General features: G+C 43.9%; 3 protein-coding genes across 3 annotated transcripts; 2 read left to right on the top strand and 1 right to left on the bottom strand.

Moving 5' to 3' along the window:
* Positions 1-603: 603 nt before the first annotated feature.
* Positions 604-15,741, bottom strand: REXO5 (RNA exonuclease 5). The gene is made up of 19 exons (XM_009091892.4): positions 15,187-15,741; positions 13,405-13,526; positions 12,381-12,507; positions 11,442-11,526; positions 10,844-10,993; positions 10,615-10,703; positions 9,688-9,803; positions 8,804-8,942; positions 8,140-8,234; positions 6,711-6,813; positions 5,985-6,121; positions 5,561-5,669; positions 5,111-5,221; positions 4,848-4,985; positions 4,280-4,372; positions 3,591-3,810; positions 2,883-3,076; positions 2,219-2,328; positions 604-828 (listed from the first exon to the last, which is right to left on the bottom strand). Exons 1-19 carry the CDS (start codon positions 15,724-15,726, stop codon positions 759-761), a joined length of 2,748 nt encoding a protein of 915 aa, XP_009090140.4. The 5' UTR covers positions 15,727-15,741; the 3' UTR covers positions 604-758.
* Positions 15,742-16,143: 402 nt separating this feature from the next.
* ERI2 (ERI1 exoribonuclease family member 2) lies at positions 16,144-20,453 on the top strand. The gene is made up of 6 exons (XM_050980151.1): positions 16,144-16,430; positions 16,571-16,727; positions 17,259-17,359; positions 17,969-18,050; positions 18,712-18,800; positions 19,011-20,453. Exons 1-6 carry the CDS (start codon positions 16,362-16,364, stop codon positions 20,361-20,363), a joined length of 1,851 nt encoding a protein of 616 aa, XP_050836108.1. The 5' UTR covers positions 16,144-16,361; the 3' UTR covers positions 20,364-20,453.
* Positions 20,454-21,764: 1,311 nt separating this feature from the next.
* THUMPD1 (THUMP domain containing 1) lies at positions 21,765-25,282 on the top strand. The gene is made up of 4 exons (XM_009092114.4): positions 21,765-22,016; positions 22,247-22,427; positions 22,755-23,003; positions 23,585-25,282. Exons 1-4 carry the CDS (start codon positions 21,801-21,803, stop codon positions 23,911-23,913), a joined length of 975 nt encoding a protein of 324 aa, XP_009090362.3. The 5' UTR covers positions 21,765-21,800; the 3' UTR covers positions 23,914-25,282.
* The last annotated feature ends 1,655 nt before the right edge of the window (positions 25,283-26,937 follow it).

Below are 26,937 nucleotides of genomic sequence, written 5' to 3'. Positions count from 1 at the left end.
TTAACAAGAGATGCTCAGGCAGCCTCTATTTCAAGCGGCAGTGGCTGCAAAGGATAGGTTCCAAACCACCTCATCCTGCTTCTAGCTCCCTGTGGAAAGCAATGCTGTGCAAAGTCCATGTGCTTTCCTTAAATCTCTTGCCCCTCCCACAGCCACAAGGAAACTTTTTTCTTTTCTTTTTTTGTTTTTGTGTGTGAGGGGAGGGTGGGGGTGGTCAGGGAGGGAGGAGAAAGTGGGGATTGTCCAAGAAGTATGAATCACTGATTCCTCCTTTCCATGGACCAAGTACAGCACTTTCCCAGAAAGGAGGCAGCGGCTCCAGTTCAGGAGCTGGCACTGCACAGTTCCAGAAATCCACGCAGTTCCTGGGCTGACTGTTAACTGCTGAGCAGCTGCTGCAGGCTCTGCATGGCCCTGGCTGGCTGGTTGATGGCCTGGGATGTTCCAGGGGAGATCCCCAGCTGGTACCTTGGTGTCCAACAGGGAATGACATCCACAGTTCAATCCTGCCCAGCTCCTGTGAAGCACTGCTCCAGTTGGCCCCAGCACCAGCCTGGCCTGACCTTCCCACAGCAAGAGGGGTTAATGGAAAAGGATCTGTGCTTTAAGACACTTTGAATGGCTTTTATTTTTAGACATTTTAGAAGATACAGAGTGAAAGCCTATTGTTCTTATGGTAAGAGATCTTTACAAAGACATCAATATTTAAAGTAATTAAAAATATCTTAACAAAAGACTTTGCTTAAAAACTTGGCAGTTTAACAAGTACTCCTCCCTTCATCATCTTTTATTCCCATCAGCCCAAGGCCGGGTTGTGATCCGTGTGTGCTGCAACACAAACAAGAGCTGTGTTAGTTCTGCTCAGTTCAGCCTTCCTGCACATAACTCAGCTGGGCTGGCAGTGAGAGGTCTGCAACCCCCCAGGTCAGCACACTGAAAAATTAATTCTTTTTCCACCCCACAATTATTTGGCATCCTTTTTAATCAAGAAGCCTCCTCTGAACTGTTGGTCCTCAGGGAAACAGTAATATAAGAACCTCACACTTGGCAAGAAATCTCTTCCCAGCCTGAAATGGAGCTCCCATCCAACCCACTCAGCAGCCTGAGAGTGTGAGCCAAGCTCTGTGTGCTCCCACAGGCTCCCTGTGGATGCAGATTCCTGAACCACCTGTTCTGCTGGTGGCATTCCTAACCCTTGGTGACGGAAGATCGTGCTAAGCAAGAATAGTTGGAAATGGCCCTTGAAAAGTAAATTGGGACATGCTGAGCCCAGTGACTCTGCTGCAAAGGACACGAGGTGTGGGACTGCAGCTCAGAGCCATTCCTGCCTCAGACCTTCCCATGGGGTGACAGGTGAGTGTGCCAGGTACCTGAGGTGATACAGGGTGTAGAGAGGCAAATGATTGCTCAGAAATGCACAGATACAGTTTTAGCCCAAAGGCAGCAGAAAGGTAAATGTGACCTTTATTAGGCTGACCAGTGACAGTGAGAGCTCAGAAGGCTGGTAAAGTCTGCATGTCTTCAGTAACCAGGGCTTTGCTTAGGGGAGATTGAACCTTTCTGGTTAATAATTAAACAGACTGTGGCAGTTCAGGCCCAGGGCTGAAATGCAGGAAGCCCACTCCAGGGAAGTATCCCTGATAGCAGTGCTGCAGCCCAACTCAAATTCTCAACTTGCTCCTTCCCACAAAAGCTGAAAGACTCTGAACAAATCTGGGGTTTCTCATTTCTGTCCATCACAGGAGAACAAGGGCATGAAGCACCTCCTTGATCAGCTGTGGCTGAAGCACAGCGTGGGGTACCACAACACAACAACTGGTAGGTGAGGCCTTGGCTGCAGCAATTTGGTGGTTTTGGAAACCAAACACCCCAAAAACTCCTGCCTGCTGTGGAAACTCTGCTTGATTCTCTCATGGCCAACAGAATTGATCTCACTGTCAATGGGGATGATAGATCCTCTGGGGGAGGTGGGGGAGCTGATAGGATCAATCAACACTGTGGACCCTCAGATACATTGACTCTAACTCTGCTTGTGGGCAGCACTTAGGGCTGAGGTTTTATTGGCCAAACATGAAAGTCACATTACGTACAACAGCTTCTTCAGCCTTTCTCTTGGGCTTTCTCTTCCTTGTACAGGGCTTTAATTTTTAACAGAATAAGATAAAAATATTCAGCTCTGTATTTTCCTTGGTTCTTTGCAAAATAGGTAGCACATTACCTGTTCACTCCAGGAAAGAGAACAACACACAGGGTGTTATTCTGCAGGCTCCTATAAAGCTTTTTGATATGCTGGTCTAACTTCTTCACCTTTTTCCTTAGATCCTGCTCCTGCATAAGAGAATAGAAGCATTAAAGTCTCCCATTCATCAGCAATTATACTTCTAAGTGTGTGGGGATGGCACAGGTGAGGGCAGCAGTGCTGCTGCTCCTGCCTGGCACTTGGCAGTGCAGTGGCCCAGCTGCAGAGAGAACCACAGGCCCTGCTCAAATGGCACCATGGCAAAAATGGGAGCTGCCCCTCCCGAGCTCTCAGCTAGAGCCCTTCTTTCCTGTGCAGCCACACAGCCACTCACCTTTCCCTGTGCCTGTCAACTCTCCTGTGCCAGGTTTCAGTTCCTGGGCAGCACCACCCACTGCCCTGTGCAGCTATGCTGGTTTCAATGTTATGCAGTGCCCTGCAAACATCACATTATCTCGTGTGGTGTTATCTCTTAAGCTGCTCTGTGGGAACTGATCCTTGGCAGCTCCTTTGCTCCAGCACAAGGAGACCCTTCTGTCACAAGGAGCTCTGCATCTCAGTCAGCTCAAAGTTACCTCTCCAGGTTTCCAGGGCAGTCCCTCCTCACTAAATGCAACAAACATCAGCACAGCCTCACACTCACAGAGTCAGACAGCTGCTCCATTTTCTCATAGAAGATGTGTTTTCCTTGCTTCCCATTGCTGTGATTCATTTGCCAAATCCATTTCCAGAGGTGACCTGGAGCAAGGGCATTCCTACTTCTTAGCTCACTACCCTTCATGGTCCATCCATTTATGGCTTCAAGGGCATCCACAGCACTCTGGGTTTTCTGGAATTCTGAAATGCAAAGAGAAGGGAATGTGCTTTGGCAATGCTGCCCTCCTTGGCACCTGCAAGGCAGGGCTAAAGGCGTGGAGCAGGAGGGAGATGAGAAACAAATCACTGCAGCAAGCAGATCCTCATCTTGCTGCAGATAAACATCAGACTAGAAATGCCAGCTGGCTGCAGCAGCACCCACTGAGCTGTTCTCTCCTTTCAGAGGTGATTCCTGGGCTGTGTGGAGCTGCACAGTAGCCACCCCTCACCTGGAAGTACTGCAGCCCATTAGTTACTCTGGAATTTTTCTAAGTAAATGTTTGGGGGCTTTTAAGCAGGTGTTTTTTCCTCTTAAATATTTAGCTGTAAAGTGCTCCTCCAAACAATATGTGCTTTCACTGGAGCATTTTAAATACCATCCTTATGAGCCTACCTGGGTTTCAGTGGCTCTTGCTGAGTCTGTGCAAAGTCCCAAGGGCTGCTGAATGACCTTATTTGAAGGAAAGATGCAGGCTGTGTGTGTGAAGCTACTTACTGAGGAAACAGCAGTTCCTGTGCTTTCCACTCTGAAGATCCTTTGGCAGGAACAGTGTTTCCAAGTCTTTCAACTGGCTGAATTCTTCTTGCAAGTCTGTCTCTGTTAATGACTTCTTTAGACCAGCCACATAAATCACACCTTCATTTTCTACATCCAGTTCTAATTCCTTAATCAGAACATTGCAGTCCAGCATTGCTGCAGTGACTGGTCTCTGGACCTGGGGTGGATGCAACAGGAATAAAAATCAAGTCAGCCTACACTGCTCTGTGTTCTGAGCTTCTATTTTATAGTATTTTTCTCCCATTACCAAAAGTAGACAGGTTCTTTTTCATCACTTGAAATAATTATGACTAATGAAGGCCAACTTAATTAGTCATGATAAAGGGGGATCATATTTATATAAAACATATAAAAGTAAAATGCCATACTCTGTATAGCCCTGTTACTTGGATGTGCCTTTTCAAGCTGCAGCTGGAGGTCAGAACTCTTTCTCACTCCCTTCTGCTGACAGCAAAAAGTTAAAACAAGAGGGATCTGGCCACTTCCTTTCTGTCAGTGGCCCTGAATTGTGCAGGGACAGGGAGATTGTAACAGCACAAGCATTTGCCCAGACACTCTGCTGTGATGTTTCAGATGTATTGGAGGTTGTGCCTGGGCTAAACATAACTTTTGCTGTTTGCCTTTACCTTAATGCAGGATCCTGCTACCTCAGCTCCATTCAGGCTTTCCACAGCCAGCTGGGCAGCTTCCAGCACTTCATACTGGATACAGACATAGGGCTTGAAATAGAGAATAAGATACTTCAGGTTTAGCAGTGAGACATATTAGCCCTGCCTTTTAAAAAGTCAGGTCTCAATAAAGTTTTGTTTTCTTTTAAAATTAGAACAATATAAAAATGTTTGAGGGTAAAATATGTAATATTCCACATACTCTAGCTGCTTAAAACCTTCAATTAACATCACCCTTTTTTTTCTCCTTTGGCTATTAAAGGCCTTAACAAATCAGTTCTCTTTATAAGGACAAAAATCACCTCAGCTTCCCCAGCACTCAAAGTCCTCTGAGCAGCACATGAGCTGCACTTGTCATTGTGTGGAGCAGCTTTTTAGGTGCCCTGAATGATTGTAGCTGATGACTAAACTACCACAAAATACCCTCCAAACAGAATAACTGGTATTTCTTTGGTTCTAATCTGTATCTTTCCAAGAGTTTACTCAGACTTTTCATGCCTGTCTGCAACCTTTGAGTGCTCCTCACCTGGAATGTTTCAGTTACCACTGTAAGGGACTGGATTGGTCCACACCTCCCAAATTCTTTCTTCACAGACTTCATGCAAAAGTTTTCTTCAAAAGGACCTGCGTAAATTGTCAGCATGTCAGTCAGCTTGCTTCTCACCTGTTGGAACACAGATTAGAGAAGGCACTTCACAAAGCAAAGGAACTAACTACTCAGTGCCTCCTGATAAATCACCTCTCTCTACAAGCTCAGCATGAAGACTATTCTCAAACAAAAAATAATACCTTTTCATGAAGTCCAGCATGAAGGTGAGATGCAAGGTACTCTGGACCCAAACTGAACTGAATGATACTGAATTTGGACAGGGGAACATCTTCCAAGGCTCTCTGAAGGATCTGGAGGGACAAGAGCAAACAAGGCTCAAAAAGGTACAAGACAATTGTACTGCAGAGGATCAAAAACAAGGCTATTGAATTTAACTCCCAACTTTAATTTTCATTACTGTCCAAGAAAATCCTCGGGCAGAAATTCCTCCTTGGTGAGTCATGAGAGGATGCAGAGGATCAAAGCTCATTTCCAAAATGCTCAGATGGATTTAGCTAACCTGGTATTAACACTATTGCTAACAGCACTGTCAGTCAGCTTTTAAAATAGGACTCATCTACCCACTCCCAGAATAAGAACAACTTTGAACTATTTTGATGCTTACACCAACCCACTCTAAGTCCATTCACCTGTTTGTTTGAAGTGCTCAGGTTACTCTGACACAGGCCAGAAGAGTCTAATCCCTGTTTGCCCAAAAGGAGGGGTTTTTGGCCAGTCACCAGCAAACAATCTAAAAAACTAGCAGAGAGAAGTACACTGTGAATCACAATACTTTTCAATATGGGGAATAAAAACTTTCAAGAAATACTTGTCAGAGAATTGTAATGCAGTTAAGAAATTTGAAAGAATATTCTTGTCCACAACATCAAAAGAAGCCTAGAAAATACTCTGTGAAATTTGAGATGAAACTGCTAAAGTTTTTCAGCAATAAATGCTGCAATTATTTGTGTCTGTCTGAAGATCCTGATTGCTTCTGAAAAATGTAAGGCACTTGTTTGATTTTACAGAGGATTCAACTGAAGGAAAAACATACATATTTGAGAATCTTATTACCATGGTTTGGATAATGGTGGAGGCTCATTCAGCTGTTCCTGGAACACACATCCCTGTGGCTGTAGCACAGCTTTGTTCTGTGAGACCTCAGCCAGTTTTTCAGCTGTCAGAAGCATCTCCAAGTTTAGTTCTGCTACCTTGAGGAAGGAAGAAGATTATTAGCTGGCTTTCATCTCATCAGCTAATTGTAGCTGACAAAAAGCCTGTGCTCTCCCTGTGAGTCACACAGACACACTCCAGCAGTGAAGAAACATGGACAATAATTTCTTGCCTTATTATTTTCTGTTGTCATTTTCGAGCATGCAGCACTCACAGCATCAACAGGCAGTCATCTCCAAAAAAGTTCTCTCAGAAATCAACAGCACAAGGGACTCATAAAACCAGCTGAATCACTACCACAACACACAAGGTCTCTCTCTTCTTTGATCTACAAAAGTTAGAGGCATTCCTGCAGCCTGGAAATGTCTCAGTCCTTCTTTACCCAGGCTCAGCCGCAATGCTGGCTGATGTCAGTGAGTACTGAGCACTGGTAGTGCCCAGGTTATTCAGGTACCTGGATACAGGCTGGAAATAACAAGCTGTCAAAACTGGGCCCTCTATCACAGCTCCATTTTCTCTCTTAAAAAGAGAATAGGAGGATGGGCAGGAGTGGAGGGTTTTTCTTTGAAAGCACAACAACATTATGTTCTGTAGTTTAGGACAGAAATCTTAATTAGATATAAATACCTTTGTTGGTCCTTGCTCAATGAAGAATTGAGCTAACTCCAATGCAGCTCTAGCATCTTCTGTAGGATCATGCCCAAGCTTCTTTTCACACTGAATCTCCTTCCTAGGGCATCAAAATTAGGTGTACAGGCAGGTTATCTGTTTTTCCACACTGACCAACATCCTGTCTTTTCTAAACTGGGTCCTTTTCAGGCAAAAGAGCTTTCCCCTCTCCAAAAAGGATTTCAGTTCTGTGCAGCAGCATTCTTATGAAATATTCCCAAAAGTTACTGCAAGAAATGTTTTTGCAATGTTGAGCAAAATGGTTTATGGAATGTACAGAATCACAGGGTTGGAAGAGATCTTCAAGATCATCAAGTCCAACCCAGCCCTAACCCCTCTACCTAACCATGGCTCTGAGTGCCACATTCAATCTTTTTTTAAACGCATCCAGAGATGGTGACTCCACCACCTCCCCAGGGAGCCATTCCAGTACTTTATCACTCTTTCTGTAAAAAACTGTTTCCTAATATCCAACCTATATTTTCCCTGGCACAGCTTAAGACTGTGTCCTTTGGTTCTGTCAGTGCTGCCTGGAGAAAGAGCCCAACCCCCACCTGACTACACCTTTCAAGAGCTGTGCAGAGTGATGAGGTCACCCCTGAGTCTCCTTTTCTCCAGGCTGAGCACCCCCAGCTCCCTCAGAGGTTCCTCACAGGATTTGTGTTCTCAGCCCCTCTCCAGCCTTGTTGCCCCCTCTGGTTGCACTCGAGTGTCCCAAGGTCCTTCCCAAACTGAGGGCCCAGAACTGGACACAGCACTCCAGGTGTGGCCTCACCAGGGCCAAGCACAGGGGAAATTTGACAGAAGCAGTGCTAATACTTGCTACTCTGATGCATGACTATTATTAAATTTAACTTTCTTGACCAATGGCCCAACTCACAATTTGCACACAGAGAGGACAACCTCCAGTTCAGTGAAGTCTGGCACTGCAGAGTATTAGCATTCACTGTGAGCATGGGGAGAACTATCTCACTAAGCTACTAGACAGTGGTAGCTGACACTCTGGAAATATGATTTAATCAGTAAATCAGACTTTCATGCATTAACCTTTCTTTCTTGCCAACTGAGGCAGCTCTCATCTGTGTGAGCCAGAGTGCCTCTGTTGTTCTACAATTCAATACAGCTCTTCAGCCCTGCAGGCAGGGGAGTTTTGCTGGGACTCAGATCTGGTTGGGTCACAGCATTCCTGCTTGCTCAAAGACAAGCTCATTTATTATGCTGCCAGTAGATTCCTTTTTACCATGTCTTACTTGTACAACCTGCTCCTTTCTTTTGAATCTTAGTGACAAAATAATAATTCTGATACTATTAGCAGCAGAGTAAGACCCTATGACCCACCATAGGATAGTTTCTAGTCCTTCCCATGACAGTACAGTAATAATCTTACCCTAAAACAGCTTTGGCTAGAAATTTTAGCTTAAATCTTCGACCTTCACTTCTGGCAAAAAGCAGTGAAGTATCAATAACGCTGGGGTGGATCATCTGGAGGAGAAAAATCATCACCACTATAGTTTAAGAACAGCAGACATACAGAACTGGACAGTAACTCCACAATTTTCTGTGCCTCTGCCTTTTCATTTTAGTTGCCAGTTCCTCCCTGACAGATACCTCATTCACAAGAGAGCAAAAGGAATAATGAAACAAGTCCAACTCTCCTTTCTACTTCCCACTCTAGTGGGAAGATCTTGATTGGGTTAGAAAGATTAATTATGATTCAAGCATTTTAGATGCTTAAATTACCCACAAAAAGGACTTCAGTACTCCCCAGGACAGAGCTATCAGAAGCATCTGGCTGAAGCAGAGGGGTAAAGCTGCACTTGCAACAATATCTGTCTGGACAGACTTTTCTCTTTTGGGTTCTGAACAGCCCCTTGCAAATTTTATAGTTGTAAGGAGAGTTCTTGACTTTTAATCCTTACAAACATAGGGCTATTCCTAATAAAAAGCAATTAACGAGTGTTCACTAATAAAAAGAGAAATTGTTGAAGAGTTTTCAGGTGTGAAATGAGTTAACACAGGGTTGGGAAAAACAGTCTTAAAAACATACTCACTTCCAAAGCCTGAAGATCAGAATTTAAAGAATGACCCACCAATACTGCATCATGGGGAAGCATTTTTTTTAGCCTGGTTTGGATGTCTGACAGTCTTGTCTTCACTGGAAGAAGCATTTTCCTTGTGATTCCTGAGAATCTTCAAAACAAAAGTTGGGTGAGTTAAAAGCAATACATTATCAACAGTGTATGCTGGAAAACATTACTGCTGGAAAGCAGGTCCTGTGATATGAATATGAAACATGAACTCCATGTAGTTAATCACAGAATGCTATCTACTGTTCTCTGTTCCAACATCAGAGGATATACTGCAGCTAAACTGCTAAGAGTGCTACCACATCTGTTTCAAAAGTTTATTTCTCCCAGGTATTCTTAAGTAATGCAGTTGGCATCAGACAGCACAGGTAAGGAAATACTGCAAGTCTGATGGTGGAAGGAGATGCTTCCAAGTAACCTGAGGGGACTGGGACATCACCTCCTGGATAAAGCCAGGTGAAGTTTTGAAGAAGACAAGCCTTGAGTTTTGCCTGCTTTTGTTACAATCCTGAACCCCACCCTAAAGGTGTGTACAAGCTCTATGCACTTTTTACATATGAGCAAATTCAGCCATGGACTTCATCTTAATTTATAACAATGAGTGAAGAGTAACTTGTACTGTGTTTCATTAATTGGTAACAGAACTTTCCCATGGACACTGCAGAATGGCAGTGATATCACATTGGACACTTCAGTCACACAGCAAGAACTGTATTCCTAACACTGAGGGAAATGCAACAGGCATCTGTGCAAACCAAGGGGTTTCTGAAAGGCCCTGTGGAACAGCTGAATGTGGAAGGGCTGCAGCTCTGAAAGTGAAAGAGAGAAGGAAGGTTTGTGCCAGTGACCTGGTGCGGTAGTTGAACACTGTGCTCTCAGGTTTGACCAGCTCATTCAGGAGGCACCGGCCCTGTGCATCCACCAGCGACACACGGGTGACTTCGTTCCCTTTTGCAGTCAGGCACTGTCAGGAAGAAGCAGAGGCAGTTGTTGAATCAGCACGATGCTGCCACTCAAAAACCTTAACTAACATCTGCTTTGGCTGCAGCAGCATCACTGGGAAGGAGTTCCTTGACTTAGAGATCTACCACTCACAGCTGGTGGGTTTGCACTCTACTGTGCTTCACTCTAATTGTTAAATGTGCACTGTAAGCACAGCAAACACACAGGCAAGCAGAGCACAGAAAAACATTGTAAAGAAGTGCTGATTTCACAGAATCAGTCTGTGCTCTGCACTGCACAAATGCCACTGACAGCACCAGCCCCACAGACATTGTACAATTTAAAGGCAGAGCCCAGGTTGTATCAATAGTTACTCAATGCTGATGCCAAACATCAGCAAGGCATCTCTGCAAAGCTAAAACTGCACTAAAGAAGGACTACTCACCAAGAAGCTGCCAGAGAAACTGTAATGGCTAAAGGAAAGATGTAAAGATATGTATCTTTCCCAAACCTTGGAGAGAGCTGAGGAGGAATTCCACAGCAGTCTCATGGGTTATTGCAGCATTGGTGACAAGCCTGGCAGATCCAGCTGCTGCTCTGGGAGCCAACAGAACTGAGCTCTCTGCTCAGGATATTTCTGTCTCATAGCCAGAACCACTGCTGGGGCCTTTCCATGGCTGCATTAGCACTGGTACCACCAAGGAAGGGACTGGCAGCAGATATTAAGATATCAGAAATGGTTTAACAAATACACAGAGTGCTTGACTTGGGAAGAGCTGATAAGAGCTGGGTGCCTGACTCTATTTTGTAAGGCCACACACACTGATTTTTACCATTTCACAATCCAGACCAAAGAGGGGGCTGCTGTCTGTCCTCTGCTGATCACACTCTGTGGAGATGTAGCCCTTGCATCCAGGGGAACCTGGAGGGAAAACACACCCAAGAATAAGAAGAAGATCTTTCTTCTACAACTCATATGACAAAACGTATCACTAAACTGTCAAAACTAAAAACAACCCCCAACACAACAAAACAATAAACAGCCCTCACCCAAAAACTGACCTTCTATGGGATAGTCATTTTTTTTCTGCTCTTCTAAAGTCAGAGTATAGCTCGTAAGGCCTTGTTTTTTTCCTCCGTATCTCTGAATGATGGGATCACATTGCAAGTCTGAGCTTTTAGTAGTGCATTCACTGCTGGTGGAAGTCAAGCCTGTAAAATACAGAAGCATCTGTCAAGCTCAGTTTCTGCATCAGATCAACACTTAGAGGCTGCACCATTCTAAATCACTACCTGGAACAACAGACTGGAGAGAGAGAGAGGGTCAGAGAAAAAGACAGAATCTTCTTAGCTCAAACCTAATTTATATCTCTGTCTCTTTATTAGATACATCTTAGAATGTGTTGTAAAGCAGCAGGGATTGGGATTAAATATGTTAAAAAACTTTCTCTCATTTTGCATTCACTTTGACAATCAGCCCAACACGAGTTACTGAACCAGTCAGGGTAAGAAGTCTCATGGTTTAAACCATTGTATGCCTTCCTTTCTAAACAAGTTTACCATGGCAGCACACTGAGATTGCAGAGGATGCAAAGTTATAAATCTTTGTTCAAAGTGAGTCACTGTCCTGGAAGAGACAATGCAAACCCAAACAAAATACCTTGTGGAGTGTTTTGAGGTTTCAGGTTTGTTCCTTCTCCATACAGGCTGACTGGGAAGTTAGCAGAAGGTGCTAATGTGAATCTCTGAAAAAAGGAAATGTGAAAACGTGTTAGTGACTTTGAAAGACAGGCAGAGATAAGGAGAAAATTAGGAGTTCATTGATCCCCAAGCCAGCCAAATTCAGAGGAGGATGAAAAAAAAAATAGTGGCAATACATTTGGTGTTTTAGCAAGTAGACAAACCCAACACAAATCAAACCTGTTCCAATGAGGGATGATACAGGATTCTTTGTACTACAGGACAGATCTGCCTTGCCTGATATGATCAAGAAGGCAAATCTCAAGACCTTCTTTGATAGAAGCTGAAGCTAGTTCCAGTCTTTCCACTTAAGTTGTGATTTACATTCACTGCAATTCAGGAAGAGCTCTCTAGAAGCTTAAATTCAAGTTCTTTCTATCTTCTTTCAAAAATGTTGCTTATAAGTCAGAAAATTAATTATTTTCATAATCTTTCTGGGAGATGGGAGAAACTTGACACAAAGTGCAAATAATAAAGGTGATATTTTTCAACCAGTGGGACTAGCATAACTCTATAGAGAGTCTCCTCACTCACAGTAAATTCCAAATTACTGAAGTTATTCCAAGATATTTATAATCTAATTGGCATCCAGTAGATGCAGGATATGTAACAGAGGATTGAAATATCAATAAACATTTCACCTGGTAAGGCTTCAAAGACATAAGTGTTGAAATCCTGTTCCTAATATCAAAGCCCTGTCCTTTGTTCTGACAACTGCTGCAAACAGTTCCTCTCACTTGCTGTCAAGGATGGCCACATCCCTGGAAAAGGCAGTAATTCCACTGCAGCCATTACCCCTGGGATGTAGTTTCAGGACTGGAAGAAGTTTAGAGGACAAAGATGCAGTCTGGGGACTTACATGGCGGAACACTTTTCTGAGGTGTTTGAACTGTAAATAGAATCTGTAGAAATGGAGCTGGCTCATTTCGTGCAGAACAACAACCACAACCCCAGCCAGGTGGCTTTGGTGATAAATACGGCACCAGCTGCAGTGAAAAAAGAGCAATACTTAAATATATATATATATAAATCAAAGCAAAACAATTAACAAGCACTCTTAAAAAAAAAGTTGGAACCAGCCCAGCTTTTAAGTCAGTAAATGGCAAAGTGCCAAATGACTTCAATAAGAAGAGGCTTTATAGCTTATCTTGAACAGCCACATATTCCTGGAAGCAACAGAGTACAGGAGACAGAGAAAGAAGAGTTATTGCAAATTTCTGCTGCATACCATTTCAAGACATGAATACCTCATTCATATGCATCAGAATGTGAATATACCAGCAAATTCTACTGTAGTCATGCAGTCTGGTGAATTAATGAATCAAAATAAGTTTCACAAAATAATTTTCTATTCATATTAAAAATCTAAAGTGGGGTATTTTCTGCTTTGAGTTTCATTTGAAGATTTCATTTCATTTTTGCCACCCAAGGCTATAAACCCTCCTCAGCCTTTCCCTTCCATTCCTGAGAAATTCCTTTCCCTTCACTTCTGAGAAGTGGCCCAGAAAAAAGGAGAAGTGACTAAAATGTCTTTGTTTTTTGTAAAATGCTCTAGAACACTCTGTTTTGATTATATCTAACATGAAATGCATTAATATTTGTGTTAGTATTTTAACAGGGCATTTTCTCAGTGTGTGGAGCTTCTTCAGTTCCACAGCAGTTGTTAAGTTTTTCAAAACTGCATGAAACAAAACTATGGAATGGTAAGATTTCTACCAGAAGAGGAATTCTGCTTCCTGGCCAAGTCTAACAACACCTGTATCTGCACAATTATGGCAACTCCACAGCGAGTGCTCCAAACCCAGCGTGGTCAATGTTCCTGCAGGAATGCCGTCACACCAGGGGAGAACAGGAGAGCAGGCTGATTGCAGCTGTGGCTGTACCTGGGCTGGGCTGCGTTGTGGCATCTCCCCAGAGCTGCGTATTTCAGCAGCTCATACAGCTGCTCCTGGCTTATTTCAGAGTCTTCGCCCAGCAGAGCTGCTGACAAATGACAGGACTTCTCCTGTGGAAAGGGAAATGCTGGTAAGGAGAGGTTTCATGTAATCACCTGGCCATGAAAAAAGAAGGAAAAAGAAATTACCTGGATACAACTGGCTACATTTAAAGTAACTCTTCTACCCCTCATGGGCAAGAGTTTCCTTTCAGATCCCACTTTTATATTACATTTACTCAACATTTCAGTAACCCAGGTACGCTAACTTTGAAGATTTATTTAACAAAGATTAACCTAAGGAGATGTTTGCAGTAAGGAGACAACTGACATGCAAACACAATATTCTGGTCTCTCAACCCTTCCCCCCACTTGCTGCTGTAGAGCTTCAAACAATTGTACAAGTGTTACATGTAGCAACTCACTACAGGGCCACAGTGCCTCTCAATCTGCTCTGCCACAAGGGTTTGCTGACCCCTGCAGGGAAAAATGCTTCAGTAAAATCCAAGGAAGATGCAGAAAGAAAGCACTGAGCAGATGAGGCGGGGACTGTGCCACACAGTTCTACACAGCAATTAAGCCAAAATGCACAAATTCTTCTAAAGGCTAATCAGCAAGTGGCATTTTGGTGACCTCCACTGACCAGATGGCCTCTTCCAAAAAACTCCTGCAAAAATTTTAAATAAATTCTTATTATAGGTGATGAAAAGACATCAAGGCATACAGGGGGAAAAACACCACACAACACTAGAGAACATAAAACCTCACAGCATGAACACCCACTGGACGTTCTTTTCCCCCACACAAGCCGTGTGCTCAGTAATTTGGACAGAGCCTGCCCACATGGGACTGAGCTGGTGTGCTCTTCAAGACATTTGTCACTGGGTAAGGAAGTTAAAGAGAGGTGACAACGTTCGTGGTTCCAGTGGTTAAGAATCATCTAGCAGTAACAGCACAGGCTGGTGTAATTGCTAGTGCCTCATCTCTCAAGCTGAGACAAGTAATGACACCGTTGTTTTCAATACAGCCTAATTAAAGCTTTGCAAAAAAACCCACACAAAGAGCAGAGGTTTTGATTCACCCAGGAGAGGGTACTGCCAACCACAGGAATTTGTCCCTAACCGGTACAAACAGGGCTGATCTCCCAGGCTGGAGACGCCAACTCCTGTTCCACGGGCATTGACTCAGTGTGCCCTGGGTGAGGTGTGACCGTGGGGCTGCTCTGCATCCTTCACCGGTGCATGTGCTGCGCACACACAACGCTCCTTTCAAGATCTGCTTTGTTTATGAGAAAATTATATTGCAGAATGTATCTATTTTTTAAACAAATTTCCTTAATACATGCTGAGCACTCCCCATGAGTTATTTTCCACATCTCTCGGAGCAGAATTCAAGCCATTAACAGGCTCCCCAGGGCAGAGGTCACGGCCCCAAACCCGCCAAGGTTCGAGAAGCGTTTGGACAATGCTCTCAGGCACATGGTGGGACTGGACTGGCCACAACTCCAGGGCCAGGAGCTGGACTCGATGAGCCTTGTGGACAACTCAGGACATTCTGTGCTGCTATCAGCAGGCACTGGCTGTACCCGACCCTCCCGGTACACTGCCGCTGTACGCGGCTTTGCTGACTCCCAGCAGCCCAACGCGGGACACAGCAGTACGCCCGCGAAGGGGCCGTAAGGGACACACGGCCCGCACCGCGCTCCCCTCAGCGCCGGGCGCTCGGCTCTCACCTCGGGGCGCAGGCCCGGCCCGCCGCCATCTGCCTTCCGCCTCTTCCGCGCCGCCCGCGGCCCCTCCGCGCCTTCGCCGGGCCGCTTGCGCCCGTTGAGGCACAGCCCCTTCGCCATGGCCCGCACGGGAGCGGCGAGCTCAGGCGGTACCTCACGGCCGGGCACGGCCCCGCGCTCCCGGGGGCTCTCGGATCGCGCTGGGCGGTGCCGGGACCGCGGCCGGAGCAGCCGAGCGCCGAGAGCGCGATGGGGGCGGGCCCGCGGGAGCTTTGAAACGGCGGCAGCGCGCTGGGGCGGCGGAGCTGGCCATGGCCACCAAGCGCCTGGCCAGGTGCGGGGCGGGGTGCACGGTGGTGGTGTCCGGGCGCGGAGGGGCCGCGGCGCTGGCGGTGTCGGTGTCCGGGCGCGGAGGGGCCGCGGCGCTGGCGGGCGGCCCCTGAGCTCGCTCGGTGTCCGCAGGCGGTTGGGGCTGGCGCGGAGCAGCGCACGGGCGCGGAGCGGGGCCCGGCCGGCCGCGGGGCAGCGCTTCGCCTTCCTCATCGTCCTGGACTTCGAGGCCACGTGCTGGGGGGACCGCGGGCGGCGCGGGCCCGAGATCAGTGAGTGCACCGAGCTGGCTTGGAACCGTGTGTCGTCTTTGTGTCTTCCTTGTATTATGTTCCTTTTAACCCCTGGCCGTTTCAGGGATAATAGACATATAAATAATATAAATGGTTACATATATATTGTATATGTATATATACAAATATATATATATATATATGTAAGTCAAAATATTTTGAACTGAAAGAGACCAAGGATCATCGAGTCCAGCTCTTAAGCAAGTGATCTGTACAGGGATCAAACCCACAACCTTGGCTTTGTTGGCATCATGCTTGAACTCTGTGTGTGTGTGTGTATATATATATATATATATATATATATATATATATATATATATATATATATATATATATATATAATGGAGTAGAATAATGGAATAGAATAATGGAATATGCTGAGTTGGCAGGGACCGATATGTAAATGGTCTCATTCCTGTGAAGTTTTAACCTTTCTGGCTTTTTGGTTTGGTTCTGTTTTGTTTGTTTTGTTTCTTCTTCTCTGTGTTTGTTGCAGTTGAATTTCCAGCAGTCCTGTTAAACACCTCAACAGGAGCCATTGAATCTGAATTCCACATGTATGTGCAGCCCCAGGAGCATCCTATCCTCTCTGAATTCTGTACAGAACTAACTGGCATAACACAGGTATAATTATGACTTAACATTGTTTTACAATTGTATAATTGCTGTTTACTTTTTCATTTAAAGAGGCCATAAAGAAATAAACCTCAAGTCAATTTCAGTGAATTCTAACACATACATGCTTCTTGTTCTGTTCCTTGAAGAATCAAGTTGATCAAGGGGTGCCTCTCAACATTTGCTTATCACAGTTTATGAAATGGATTCAAAAGATACAAACGGAGAAGAGAATGATGTTCAGTACAGATAGTCAGAATAATTCCACTTCAGAAGCAAAAGTGTGTGCCTTTGTTACATGGACAGGTAAATAACATTTTCATTTCCTTTTTCTGCACAGTAATAACATTAGGTGGCACTAGTGAGATTGTGTTTTCACATCTAAACAGCCAAAATCCTATTATTAGGTATTAAAAATATGGAATATTGGGATAAGACTGAAAATATGAAATCCATGGAATCCTGTTTGCTGCATCTTTGACTCCTGGGTCTGACACTGTTACATTTTTCTGCTTTAGTGAACTGTATGATCATTCTTAGTGTATGTAAATGAATTAAAGATCTTTAGATCTTTGAGATCTTTAACTGTCTGAAGTTAATTACTAACAGGGGTTTGCTTCTTCTGGTGTCCCATTGCAGCAACCCCAGTGTCTCCCCTGGACAACCACTTCAGAGCCTGTGCCTCCTGCCATCCAGCAGCACAGAGTGCTGACAGTGTGTTGGTGTCACGTCCCTTTATGCAGATTTTTAGGCCACATAAAGGGACACAAAGGCCACACTATGTGGATTTTAGGCCAGTTCTGCAGTGGTGGATTGACTGTGTCTCTCCCTGCACAGACTGGGACCTGGGTGTGTGTTTGCACTACGAGTGTCAGAGGAAGCAGCTGCGCAAACCCGACATTCTGAATTCCTGGATTGATCTCAAAGCGACGTACAGGGTGAGAGGGTGGACAGACTGAAACATTTCTACCCACACTCACCTCAAAGGCTGGCTGTACCTGGGCTTACAAGGCAATGATGTATGTCCCAGTGACCAGAGTAACCTGGTTTTATTGCAGAATTAGGTCTCTAAAGATAAACAGTGGGAATATTCCCCCTTTGTGGTGATCAAATCAGATACTCATATTAGGACCAAGAAGTAATACTTTTTTCACTTACAAAAAAAATCCATACCCATGCCAAATATATTCATGCCCATGCCTTTGATTGCATCTAAAGGTATTATTTATAGTTGTATTCTTCAATGCTAGTCTGTTAAGACTTTCATCAGTGTAAGTAAGCCACAGAGTGCAGACAAATGACTCCAGAGCTCAGACAGAATGGATTTGCTTAAGACTGAGAGAAGGGATTCATGTTTCTTTCCATTCTGATTTCTAACAGGGTAAGTAACTTATGGTCTTATCCTCACTGTAAAATGCAGATACCAAACTTGCTTAATTGCCTTGTGAGATTTATTATTTGTAAGGGGATATTTCTGAAATGGCTTTGCTTTATTAGGGAAAGGTTTTTAAATGCTTCATGTTAAGCACCTGCATTTCTTTCCTTAGGCCTTTTATAACAGAAAGCCTAAGGGGCTAAATGGAGCTTTGCAGGATTTGGGGATAGCTTTTGAAGGACGGGAACATTCTGGTAAGCATGATGATCCTCATTTTAGTACATATATAAATATATGTATCTTATAAAGCAAAGTAGTACTATTTAGCTCTAGTTAACCTAAAGCAGCTAGTTAATAGCTAGTTATTACTCTGAGTAGTTACTACTGTTTCAAGTTATGCCAGGTTCAGTCTGACAGACCATCAAAATAAGAAAGGCAAAGTGCTCTGAGATTAGTTTGTTATTTCTAACCTCATACCTAATTTCTGAAATATTTTCTACTGCTTATTGAATATATGTTCACAAGATCAATTTATGAATTGCTAGGATGCAAAAGAAAAGAGGTGGAGGGAAGATAAAGAAACTTGATTTTACCTGATAGCACTGGATATCATGTTAATGTGAGAGAATTCCAGCACAATATGTTATGTTTTACTTGACTAATAAAAAGAGTAAGAATATTTAAAATTGTGAATTGATATTCAGCTCTATGGCTAATCCTTCAGATGTTTCAGCACGGAGAATTATTTGGAATTTTCTACTTCCATTTCCTTTTTTGAACTAGATGACTAAGTGTCACAGTTCTGTAACTCCTTGTCATTCCTGTAAGACTTACCTAGATTACATTTTTCCAGTAATAAGAACTATTCCCAGTAGCAGTTAAAAAGAAGCCATTAATATAACCATACTTTTGAAGGGTTGGATGATTCCCGGAATACTGCTCGTCTTGCTTGGAGGCTGATTTGTGATGGATGCGTGCTGAAAGTTACTAAATCGTTGGATAAGGTTAGTCACTACTTTGTGTCTTCCTGTCTACTTGCTTTGTAGCTTGGAATACAGATGAAAGGTGAGCTATTCAAATAACAAACCCAGCATCCTGACTGTGATTTGGAAAGAACATCCTTAGGCTGATACGCTTATGAATTTTGTACATTTATTCCCAAAATGTCTGGGTATTCACTTTCCAAAATCTGCTTTTGTTTACGGACTCCCTAGGCACATCAGAAGAGTAATTTAATTTCCAGAACACTGACTGTAAATGTCACTGACAAGACTCCACTGGGAAGTAAGAGCAGACCTGAAACATCTAGAGATGGAAATGGAACTTGTGAAACAAAACCTCTGGCTGAGAACAAACACAATAGTATTGCTGGAAACAAGACAAATTCTAATCTACAGGCTGGGGAACAGCAGCTCACTTGCACGGATCCCTCTGCAGATGTCTGTGTTGTACCCAGCAGCAGCTCAAGGACTGAATTCCATGCTCAAAGCCAAAGCTCTTCAGCAGCATCTCCTGACAGATTTCCTGTTCCCCTGGGTCTGGCACAGCCATGTCCCAGTCCTGCACCAACAGGCATCCAGCAGGGATTAAGCACTGGGCAGCCTCTGAGAACAGCCAGGCCCAGCCTGCCAGTGCAGGGATCAGGGCTGGTGCTTGTCTCCACCACCATCCCCTCAGTTACTGTCTCCAGTGGGGACATCAGCACCAGTTCTGAGTGCTTGTCTCTGCTGACAGACTGGGAAGATGTTGCTTTGATACCAGAATCTCAATATGAACAAAATTCAGACTCTGTTCAGCTCAAGGATGACTCAAGTCAGACAGACAGTCTAACAGTGTCTGAAGAAGAAACAATTTCAAAACAATTTGCTGTGACAAGTTCAGACAATCAGAGTTTGGAGGAAAGTATAGCACCCATGGAACCTCTGAGGTCTGTTGTTTACAAAAGCCCTGATACTACAATCTATAACATAGGGACAGTACAAAGGCAGACTTCAAAATTTTCAGCTTTTAAGTTACCATCTGCAAAGGGAAATGCTGTTTCAGCACAATCAGCATTAATTGGAAATTACTCTACTCCTTTAGAGGCTCCTAAAAGAAAGCCAACTAGTCCAAAAATATGCCCGCCAGCAAAAAAGCAGTCTTTTCATGTATATCAAGAGAAAGCTTCCTCTTTTGATCACTCCTTACCTTTGAGAAGTTCAAATTTGCCCAGAGCATTTCCTACAGTTCTGAACTCCACAGTCAATTTGAATGAGTCTGTAAGAGCTGTGAGAAATGGAAAATCAACTCCCCCTCTGTGTAACTGCGGCCGAAGAGCCAAAAAACTCTCTGTGTCAAATGCTGGCCCAAATCATGGCAGAGCATTTTTCTGTTGTCCTGTTGGCAAGCAAGGGGCTAATAAGAAAAGTTGTGGATACTTCAAGTGGGAATATTCACTTCTGAAAGAGAAATCTAGTGGTCTCACCTTTAATGCAGATGCTTTGACCTCTCTTGGATCTGTTCCCAGTAATTCAGAAAATTCTTCCACCAAAAAATATTGGTGTCTTAGACCCTCTATGAGAACTTGAAAGTGGTTACAATTTTTTGTCTGAATCCTAAACTCTCTAAGTTTCATGCTTAATGGAATCAGGACAGTCAAATGATGTCAGATATATATTCTTAGAATGGGATGAAAAGGACAGTTATTGGTTAACATAGATAGAAAGGAAAGTTGCTCAAACACACAAAAATATCAGCAGATCATAAAGTAACTCAAGAGTGAAAGAACAGATAAAACTATAAGTGCTAAAATTAAAAAATTAGAGTACGAGCAGCTGTTGCTACAACTCTTGAATTTCTGTTCTATCATATATTTTAAATACTTTACTAGTCCAGTCCTTAAAGATTTCAATTACACAGATTTTATTTGCCTTTTTTTTTCTAAATATACTTGTAATGCCTACAACTTTTAATTTTTGAAACTTTTGAAAGATTTTAAAGTATCTTTACAAGATGTCAGACATCAAAAGTGATTCTTGAAGCAATAGTACTTTCTTAAACTCTTAGAGAGTTTTTTATCCTTTAAGTAACAATAAAGATAAGATACTGATATTTCATTAAATGCTTTATTTAACACACATTTATGTTGTGCTCTTGCCTCTCTGGGTTTCCCATTTCATTTGTATCAGTCAGTGTCTGCTTTAGCTCGTTGTGTAGCCCCTGGGACAGACAAATGATGGGAATCAGGTAAGAATGTATTCAAACCTAATCTAAGAAGGATATAGTGTAATGTCTTTACATTATTGTGTAAATCTGCAGTGTCTGTCTTTGTAAAAAATCCTGCAAAAAAGCAGCAAGTACTTTAATTTTTTCTCCACTTCTAGCGCAGTTTGCTTCCAACGGTGGTTTTCTGATATTGGATTTGGAGCAACTGCCTTGGTCAGTTTTTTCCACCTTTAACAATTCTTAGCCTCTTAATTGTCCAAGAAGCTTTAAAGTTACAGCAGGGAGAGGCGGCTCTTACGGACCGGGATGCACACAGACACGTTCCTTTAGGAACTACGCTACGGACCACAATTGTTCTGTTAGCACATGCTCGCTGTTTTTCCAAGCCTCCATTTACCTGTTCAAAGTTTCTGGTTTAGCTGGCCCCTCTACGCCGTGACACCTTCGGGACTCGGACCGGCAGGGAAGGGGCCGAAGCATCTCCGCCCGTGGAGCGCACGGGTCGCTGTCGGACGCGGCGTTGCAGAGCTGGACCGAGGGCTGTCCGCCTGCTCCTCTCCCCTCGGCTCCGGCATTATGAACACAGACCCCAGCTCTGGAACCGGAGCGAGGGCGAAGCGAAAGCATCAAGGGCTACGGGCTTGGCGGTGGCTGAACCAGAGTGCTCGCCGCCCCGGGTCGGCCCCGCGGTTCGCTCCCGGTGCCCGCGGCCGCCGCTCCAGGCGCGGCGCTGTGCCGGGCGGGCCGGCCGGGGCGGGCGCGGCGCTGACGCCATCGCGGCGGTGCTGCCGAGCTGCCCCATGGCCGCGGCCGAGCCGGCGGCGCGTAAGCGGCGGCCCAAGGGGCACTTCGCGGCCGGGGCCGGCCGGGCCAAGCGGCCCCGCGGCGCCGGGCGGCAGCTGGAGGCCGGCATGCGCGGCATCCTCATCACCTGCAACATGAACGAGCGCAAGTGCGTGGGGGAGGCCTACAGCCTGCTCGGCGAGTACGGGGACCTGCTCTACGGGCCCGAGCAGGTGCGTGCGGCCCGGCCGGCTGCGCTCGGGGCGGGGGAGCGGCACCCCGAGGCCGCGGCTCCCGCTGTGTGTGAGGGGAGGGAGCCGCGTGTGTGCACCAGGCCCCCGAATGCCCCAGATCCTGGGCGAGCCCCTCGCAGCCCCGCTGCCGGCCCGGCCCATTCCCTGTGTGCGCGGGCTGGGAGCTGGGCGCTGCAGCTCGGTGCTCACCAAATGGTGCCTGTGTGAAGTTTTCAGATCACGAGGAGAGGCTGTCTGGAAGCGACAGGGAGGAGGATGAGGATGATGTCGAGGCAGCTGTGAAGAAGGAGGTTGGCCAGATCCGTGCCTCGACGGAGCAGAAGCTGCGGCGATTCCAGTCGGTGGAGAGCGGTGCCAACAACGTGGTCTTCATCAGAACCCAGGGCATAGGTGGGGCTTCTGCTGATACTGAGTAATGCTCTCAAAGCCTTAGTAAAAGGCCACGGAGTGTGGCTTCCAAGAAACACGTGTATATCAAACAAATACCCTTCCCTTTGGCCGTGCCACTGAATTTTGTTATTAGTGTAGAAGCTGAAGTTAGAGGAAACTGCTTTGACAAAACAATCTTTGATTTAGTTTTGGTATTGTAAAACAACTCTTTACATAAAGGGATTTGAGGCTGACAGCAGTGCAGCCAAGTTCTCAGCTTACTATTTAGAAGGGGAAGAGGAGAGATACCTTCTATTTGTTGCTCATACCCAACTGTTTTTCTTGTAGAACCTGAGAACCTGGTGCACCATATACTAAAGGATATGCACACTACCAAAAAGAAGAAAACAAGAGTCATTCTGCGCATGCTGCCCATTTCTGGAACTTGCAAGGCTTTTATGGAAGATATGAAAAAATACACAGAAACGTTTTTTGAGCCTTGGTTTAAAGCCCCTAACAAGGGTACTTTTCAGATTGTTTACAAAGCTCGTAATAACAGCCATATGAGTAGGGAAGAAGTAATTAAGGAACTGGCAGGTATGTATGGTTTTCGCACTAAACAGAGCAAGATTGCCTGCACAACATGGGTCAGACTATTGAAAGAGGTTGTAATGGACATACACATTTTTTTGCTTAAAACCTCTGTTGAATTCTAAAAGCTCCTCTAGGACTTAAAAAAAGCTTAAAAAATACTGACATCTTCCTTGTTGGTGTTGATAACTTTAGAGAGTATAAGCAGAAGAGAGAACAATGTTGATTATAATTTGCAGTATCAGTTATATGTACTTTGAAATGCTATTTGGCTTTCTCTCTGTGTGATGTATTGAAATAATAATGTTACTATTTCTGTTCAATATTTGACTCATATAAAAGCTCCACCTTACTTGAATATTTTATTGAATGCACAAAAATTAAGAGAGGAGGCAAGATCCCCCTCAGTTATAGCCAGTTATTTTTGTAATTGCTTAAAATGGTGGAACAGAGCAGGACTCAGAATGTACCACCAGCAGGACTGAAGTAACTGAAAAATTATCTCACTGCAGTTACTGAGAAACAAGACATGCTTATGCTGTTACACAGTTTTCCCAGCATCTTTTAAATTGCATCTTCTTTTACAGGAATTGTGGGCAGCCTCAATCCAGAAAACAAGGTTGATCTTAATAATCCACAATACACAATTGTGGTGGAAATAATAAAAACCGTCTGTTGCTTAAGTGTGGTGAGGGACTATGTTCTGTTCAGGAAATACAATCTACAGGAGGTGGTGAAGAGCAACAAAGAAGATGCACAACAAAACCCATCAAGTGTGACAGAAAAACAGAATTCAGAGGTGGCTGAAGCAGAAACTGAGGAGCAGGAGAAGAGCTCTAAAGAAGTAAAAGAAGAAAACAAGAATCAAAGTAAAATAGAATCTGAGCCCAAGGGGAATGATGCTCTGATAGTGTAGAAGATGTGATATGTGGGAAAGGTAAATGTAATCCAAACATTTAAAAAAAGTTGCCCTAGAGTTCTGAAAGGGTGTTGGAATGAGGAGAGGGTTTTGTTTTGAAGTCCTGGTTTTAAAATCCACGTGTAAGAATTTTAATGCTTGTTGCAGGTGGAACTGACATTTCAGCAGAGGTAAGAGTTCTCAAGAGTGCATCACCTTTCTGGTGAAGCTTGCTGTCCTCCTGCAGCTCTGTTCTGCATTTCCTGTACCTGGCACACAAAGCAGGGGTCTGTGCGTGTATATGTAGATGTGGCCACCCTGACATGTGTGGACTCTCCTGTGTTATATCTGGAGGCTACAGAAGCCAAAAGGCAGCACAGAGGCAGCTCTGAGCTATTACTGTCAGAGGGAGATCTGGAAAAGAGTTGGTTGCAGAGGGTTTTGGGAAGGAAGTGAGCTGACAGCTGCAGAACTTGGTTACATTTTCTCTGTGAACAACAGAATGAGGTAAATCTGATAATTTGATGGAGGGATTTATACATATATTTATATATACACACAGATATGCTGTCTTGAATGGAAAGAACTATATATAAATACTTGAATATTATGAGATGATTTGGAGTAAAAGATTGGACTGTTTTAGAACAATAGAAGTACAGTGCAGGCATTGCAGATGGTTTTATCAAAAACTACATGTGTGTTTACATTAGCTGTGTATGCAGCACTTACTGGTTTATAGTAAATGCTGTAATCACTGGATGGAATCCTTTTGAGTAATTTCCTGCAGATAGTATTTTGCTGCTTTTTCCAAAGACTCAGTCCTTGAGGGATTTTATAAAGTGTTTCTCATTTTATTTTTTTTCTTAAGTCTCAAAGTTTGAATTTAAATACTGATATGAAGCTTCTTATGAAAGAAGCTCTCCATTATACCATACTAGATAAGGGGAATTAAATTTTAATTTTTGGTACAGTTTTAGCTTTTTGGTAATAATTTTGTTTCACATTGAAAGTAATGCTAGTGAGTCTTTCTGTTGTCTTATTGTTGCAGTGGACTGTCTCTGTGACTCCCAAAAACCAACCAAAACCAGTGCAGCTATAACTTGTTTTCCAACAGGGTTTTGAGTATGCCTCCTGTAGAACTTTCTAGCTTTATTATTTCATTTCTAGCATAAAAGCCTGTGTGTTGCTAATGGGAAGAGACTTACCTTGCAGAACACAATTTGTTACCTCTCTTGGTTTAATGAAAAGGATGCGTTCAAGTCTTTCATAATTTATATTTTCTTCTTCTGTCAAAATTGTTTCAGAGGTTGGAAAATGAAGAGGACTTTTATTTCCCTAGTCCTGTCTCCATTACAGCCCATTTATTAAAACTCTGCTTTCTTAAGTCCTGTGGTGTTTTCTTTAAATTTTTGAAGATTTTTGTGTGTGTGTGGATTAAAGCCATCCATGTCTGAGTCACCCAAAGGAAAGCACCATCTGAGACCAGACACAAAGGCCAACTGTGAGTGTTTACTGGTGGCTGATGTTGGTAATCATGATTCATGACAGCCTGCTTAACTTATAAGGACAAAGCTCAGGGTAATTACTGGGATTTTTTGTTTTCTTACCTCCTCTCTCTTACTGACCTGTCTGCCTACAGGGCTTACAGTTTACTTCTGCTTTTTCACAGTTTGCTCTTACTGAACATTCATTGTTTAGACATTAATTCCCTGGCTTTTCTGCTGTGCCATCACTTTTGGGCTCAGTGGTTCCCTCATGGTGCTTCAGTGTTTCAAATTCAAACCTTCATGGACAAGCTATAAGACATTATTATGATCTCCCTTACATGAAAAGCCAAATAATTGTTGTCACTGTTCACAGGTGTTTTTATGCTCAATACAGCCTTTGTCATAGAGTTCAGCTACTGCTTATATCTTCTGAATGAAGTGCTGTAGCAGCACGGTGTGAAGTGCAAGGGCTACAGAGAAGTAACAAGAAACGTGAGATGTGACCTAGCAGGGATGATCTAAACCTCTGCTCTTCCCATAACCTTGGAACAGCTTGACTCTTAAGGAAATATCTCACAGTCTGAATGGACACCTCAGCCCGCAAAATCCTTGATTATATTCAATCCTGAAACTCTATGCAACCAGTACTAACTAGGCCTGGAAGTCTGATCACCCACAATATTAAAAAACATCCTCACCAAATAATTGGCACAGAGTTACATATATCATGGCTTTCAGTAAAAGCTCTGCAGATACAAAAAATATGGACTAATCCATTTTTCCCTCTTCTACAACTATTTTCAAAAATCTTTCCTCCCATGTACATTTAAAGTTATAGAGAATATATTGCTTTAGAAATATTTCAAAGCAGCAGAGCAGCAGTGTGTATCTTCCACCCTTATTCAGAAGGCTGTCCTCTTAAGACTGACAGGAATCAGGATGGAATACACAAAATGCAATACACTAAAGTCCAGGATGAGCATGTTCTGGTGAGGAGCTCAGCAGCAAAGAGCACCACTCTGTGTTTGTCAGTTTCTTCCTCTGAATGTTCCCAGAGATCATCTTTGATAGTTCCTGAACAAACCCCAACTTGTCTGCACAGAGAAAAACAACATGACTTCACAGTTTCATTACAAACTGTTCACCTTTTCTGTGGCAAGCCTGCAAATTTAAAAGTTTCAGGCTCTTTTTAGGATTTAGCTGGCAGACAGAACATCACTCCCACTGCCCAGCAAAGAGAGTAAGTCCTGGTTTAGAGAAACAAGGAATATCAATTGGTTGACTCAGTAATTCCTCAAGTCAGTAGTGCAGGACAAACACACATGCCTGAAACTGAGCACAGCCTTGAGGAGCTTTATGTGTTTGATTGAAACCCTGAGTAGTGTGACAGAGCAAAGGCTCCTGCCCACACATCAAACAGAAATGCTTTGATTCACCAGTTTGTTTCTTCCTTTTTTCCTGGTCAGGTTCAGGTTATCATTGCAGAACTGCAAGAACATGTTGGAAAGTCTGTCTGACCCGATGTGCAGACTGAGCAGGCTGTGCTGCAGCA

The sequence above is a fragment of the Serinus canaria genome, chromosome 14, assembly GCF_022539315.1.
Source record: "Serinus canaria isolate serCan28SL12 chromosome 14, serCan2020, whole genome shotgun sequence".
NCBI lineage: Eukaryota > Metazoa > Chordata > Aves > Passeriformes > Fringillidae > Serinus > Serinus canaria.
This window is presented reverse-complemented; position numbering and strand designations above follow the sequence as displayed.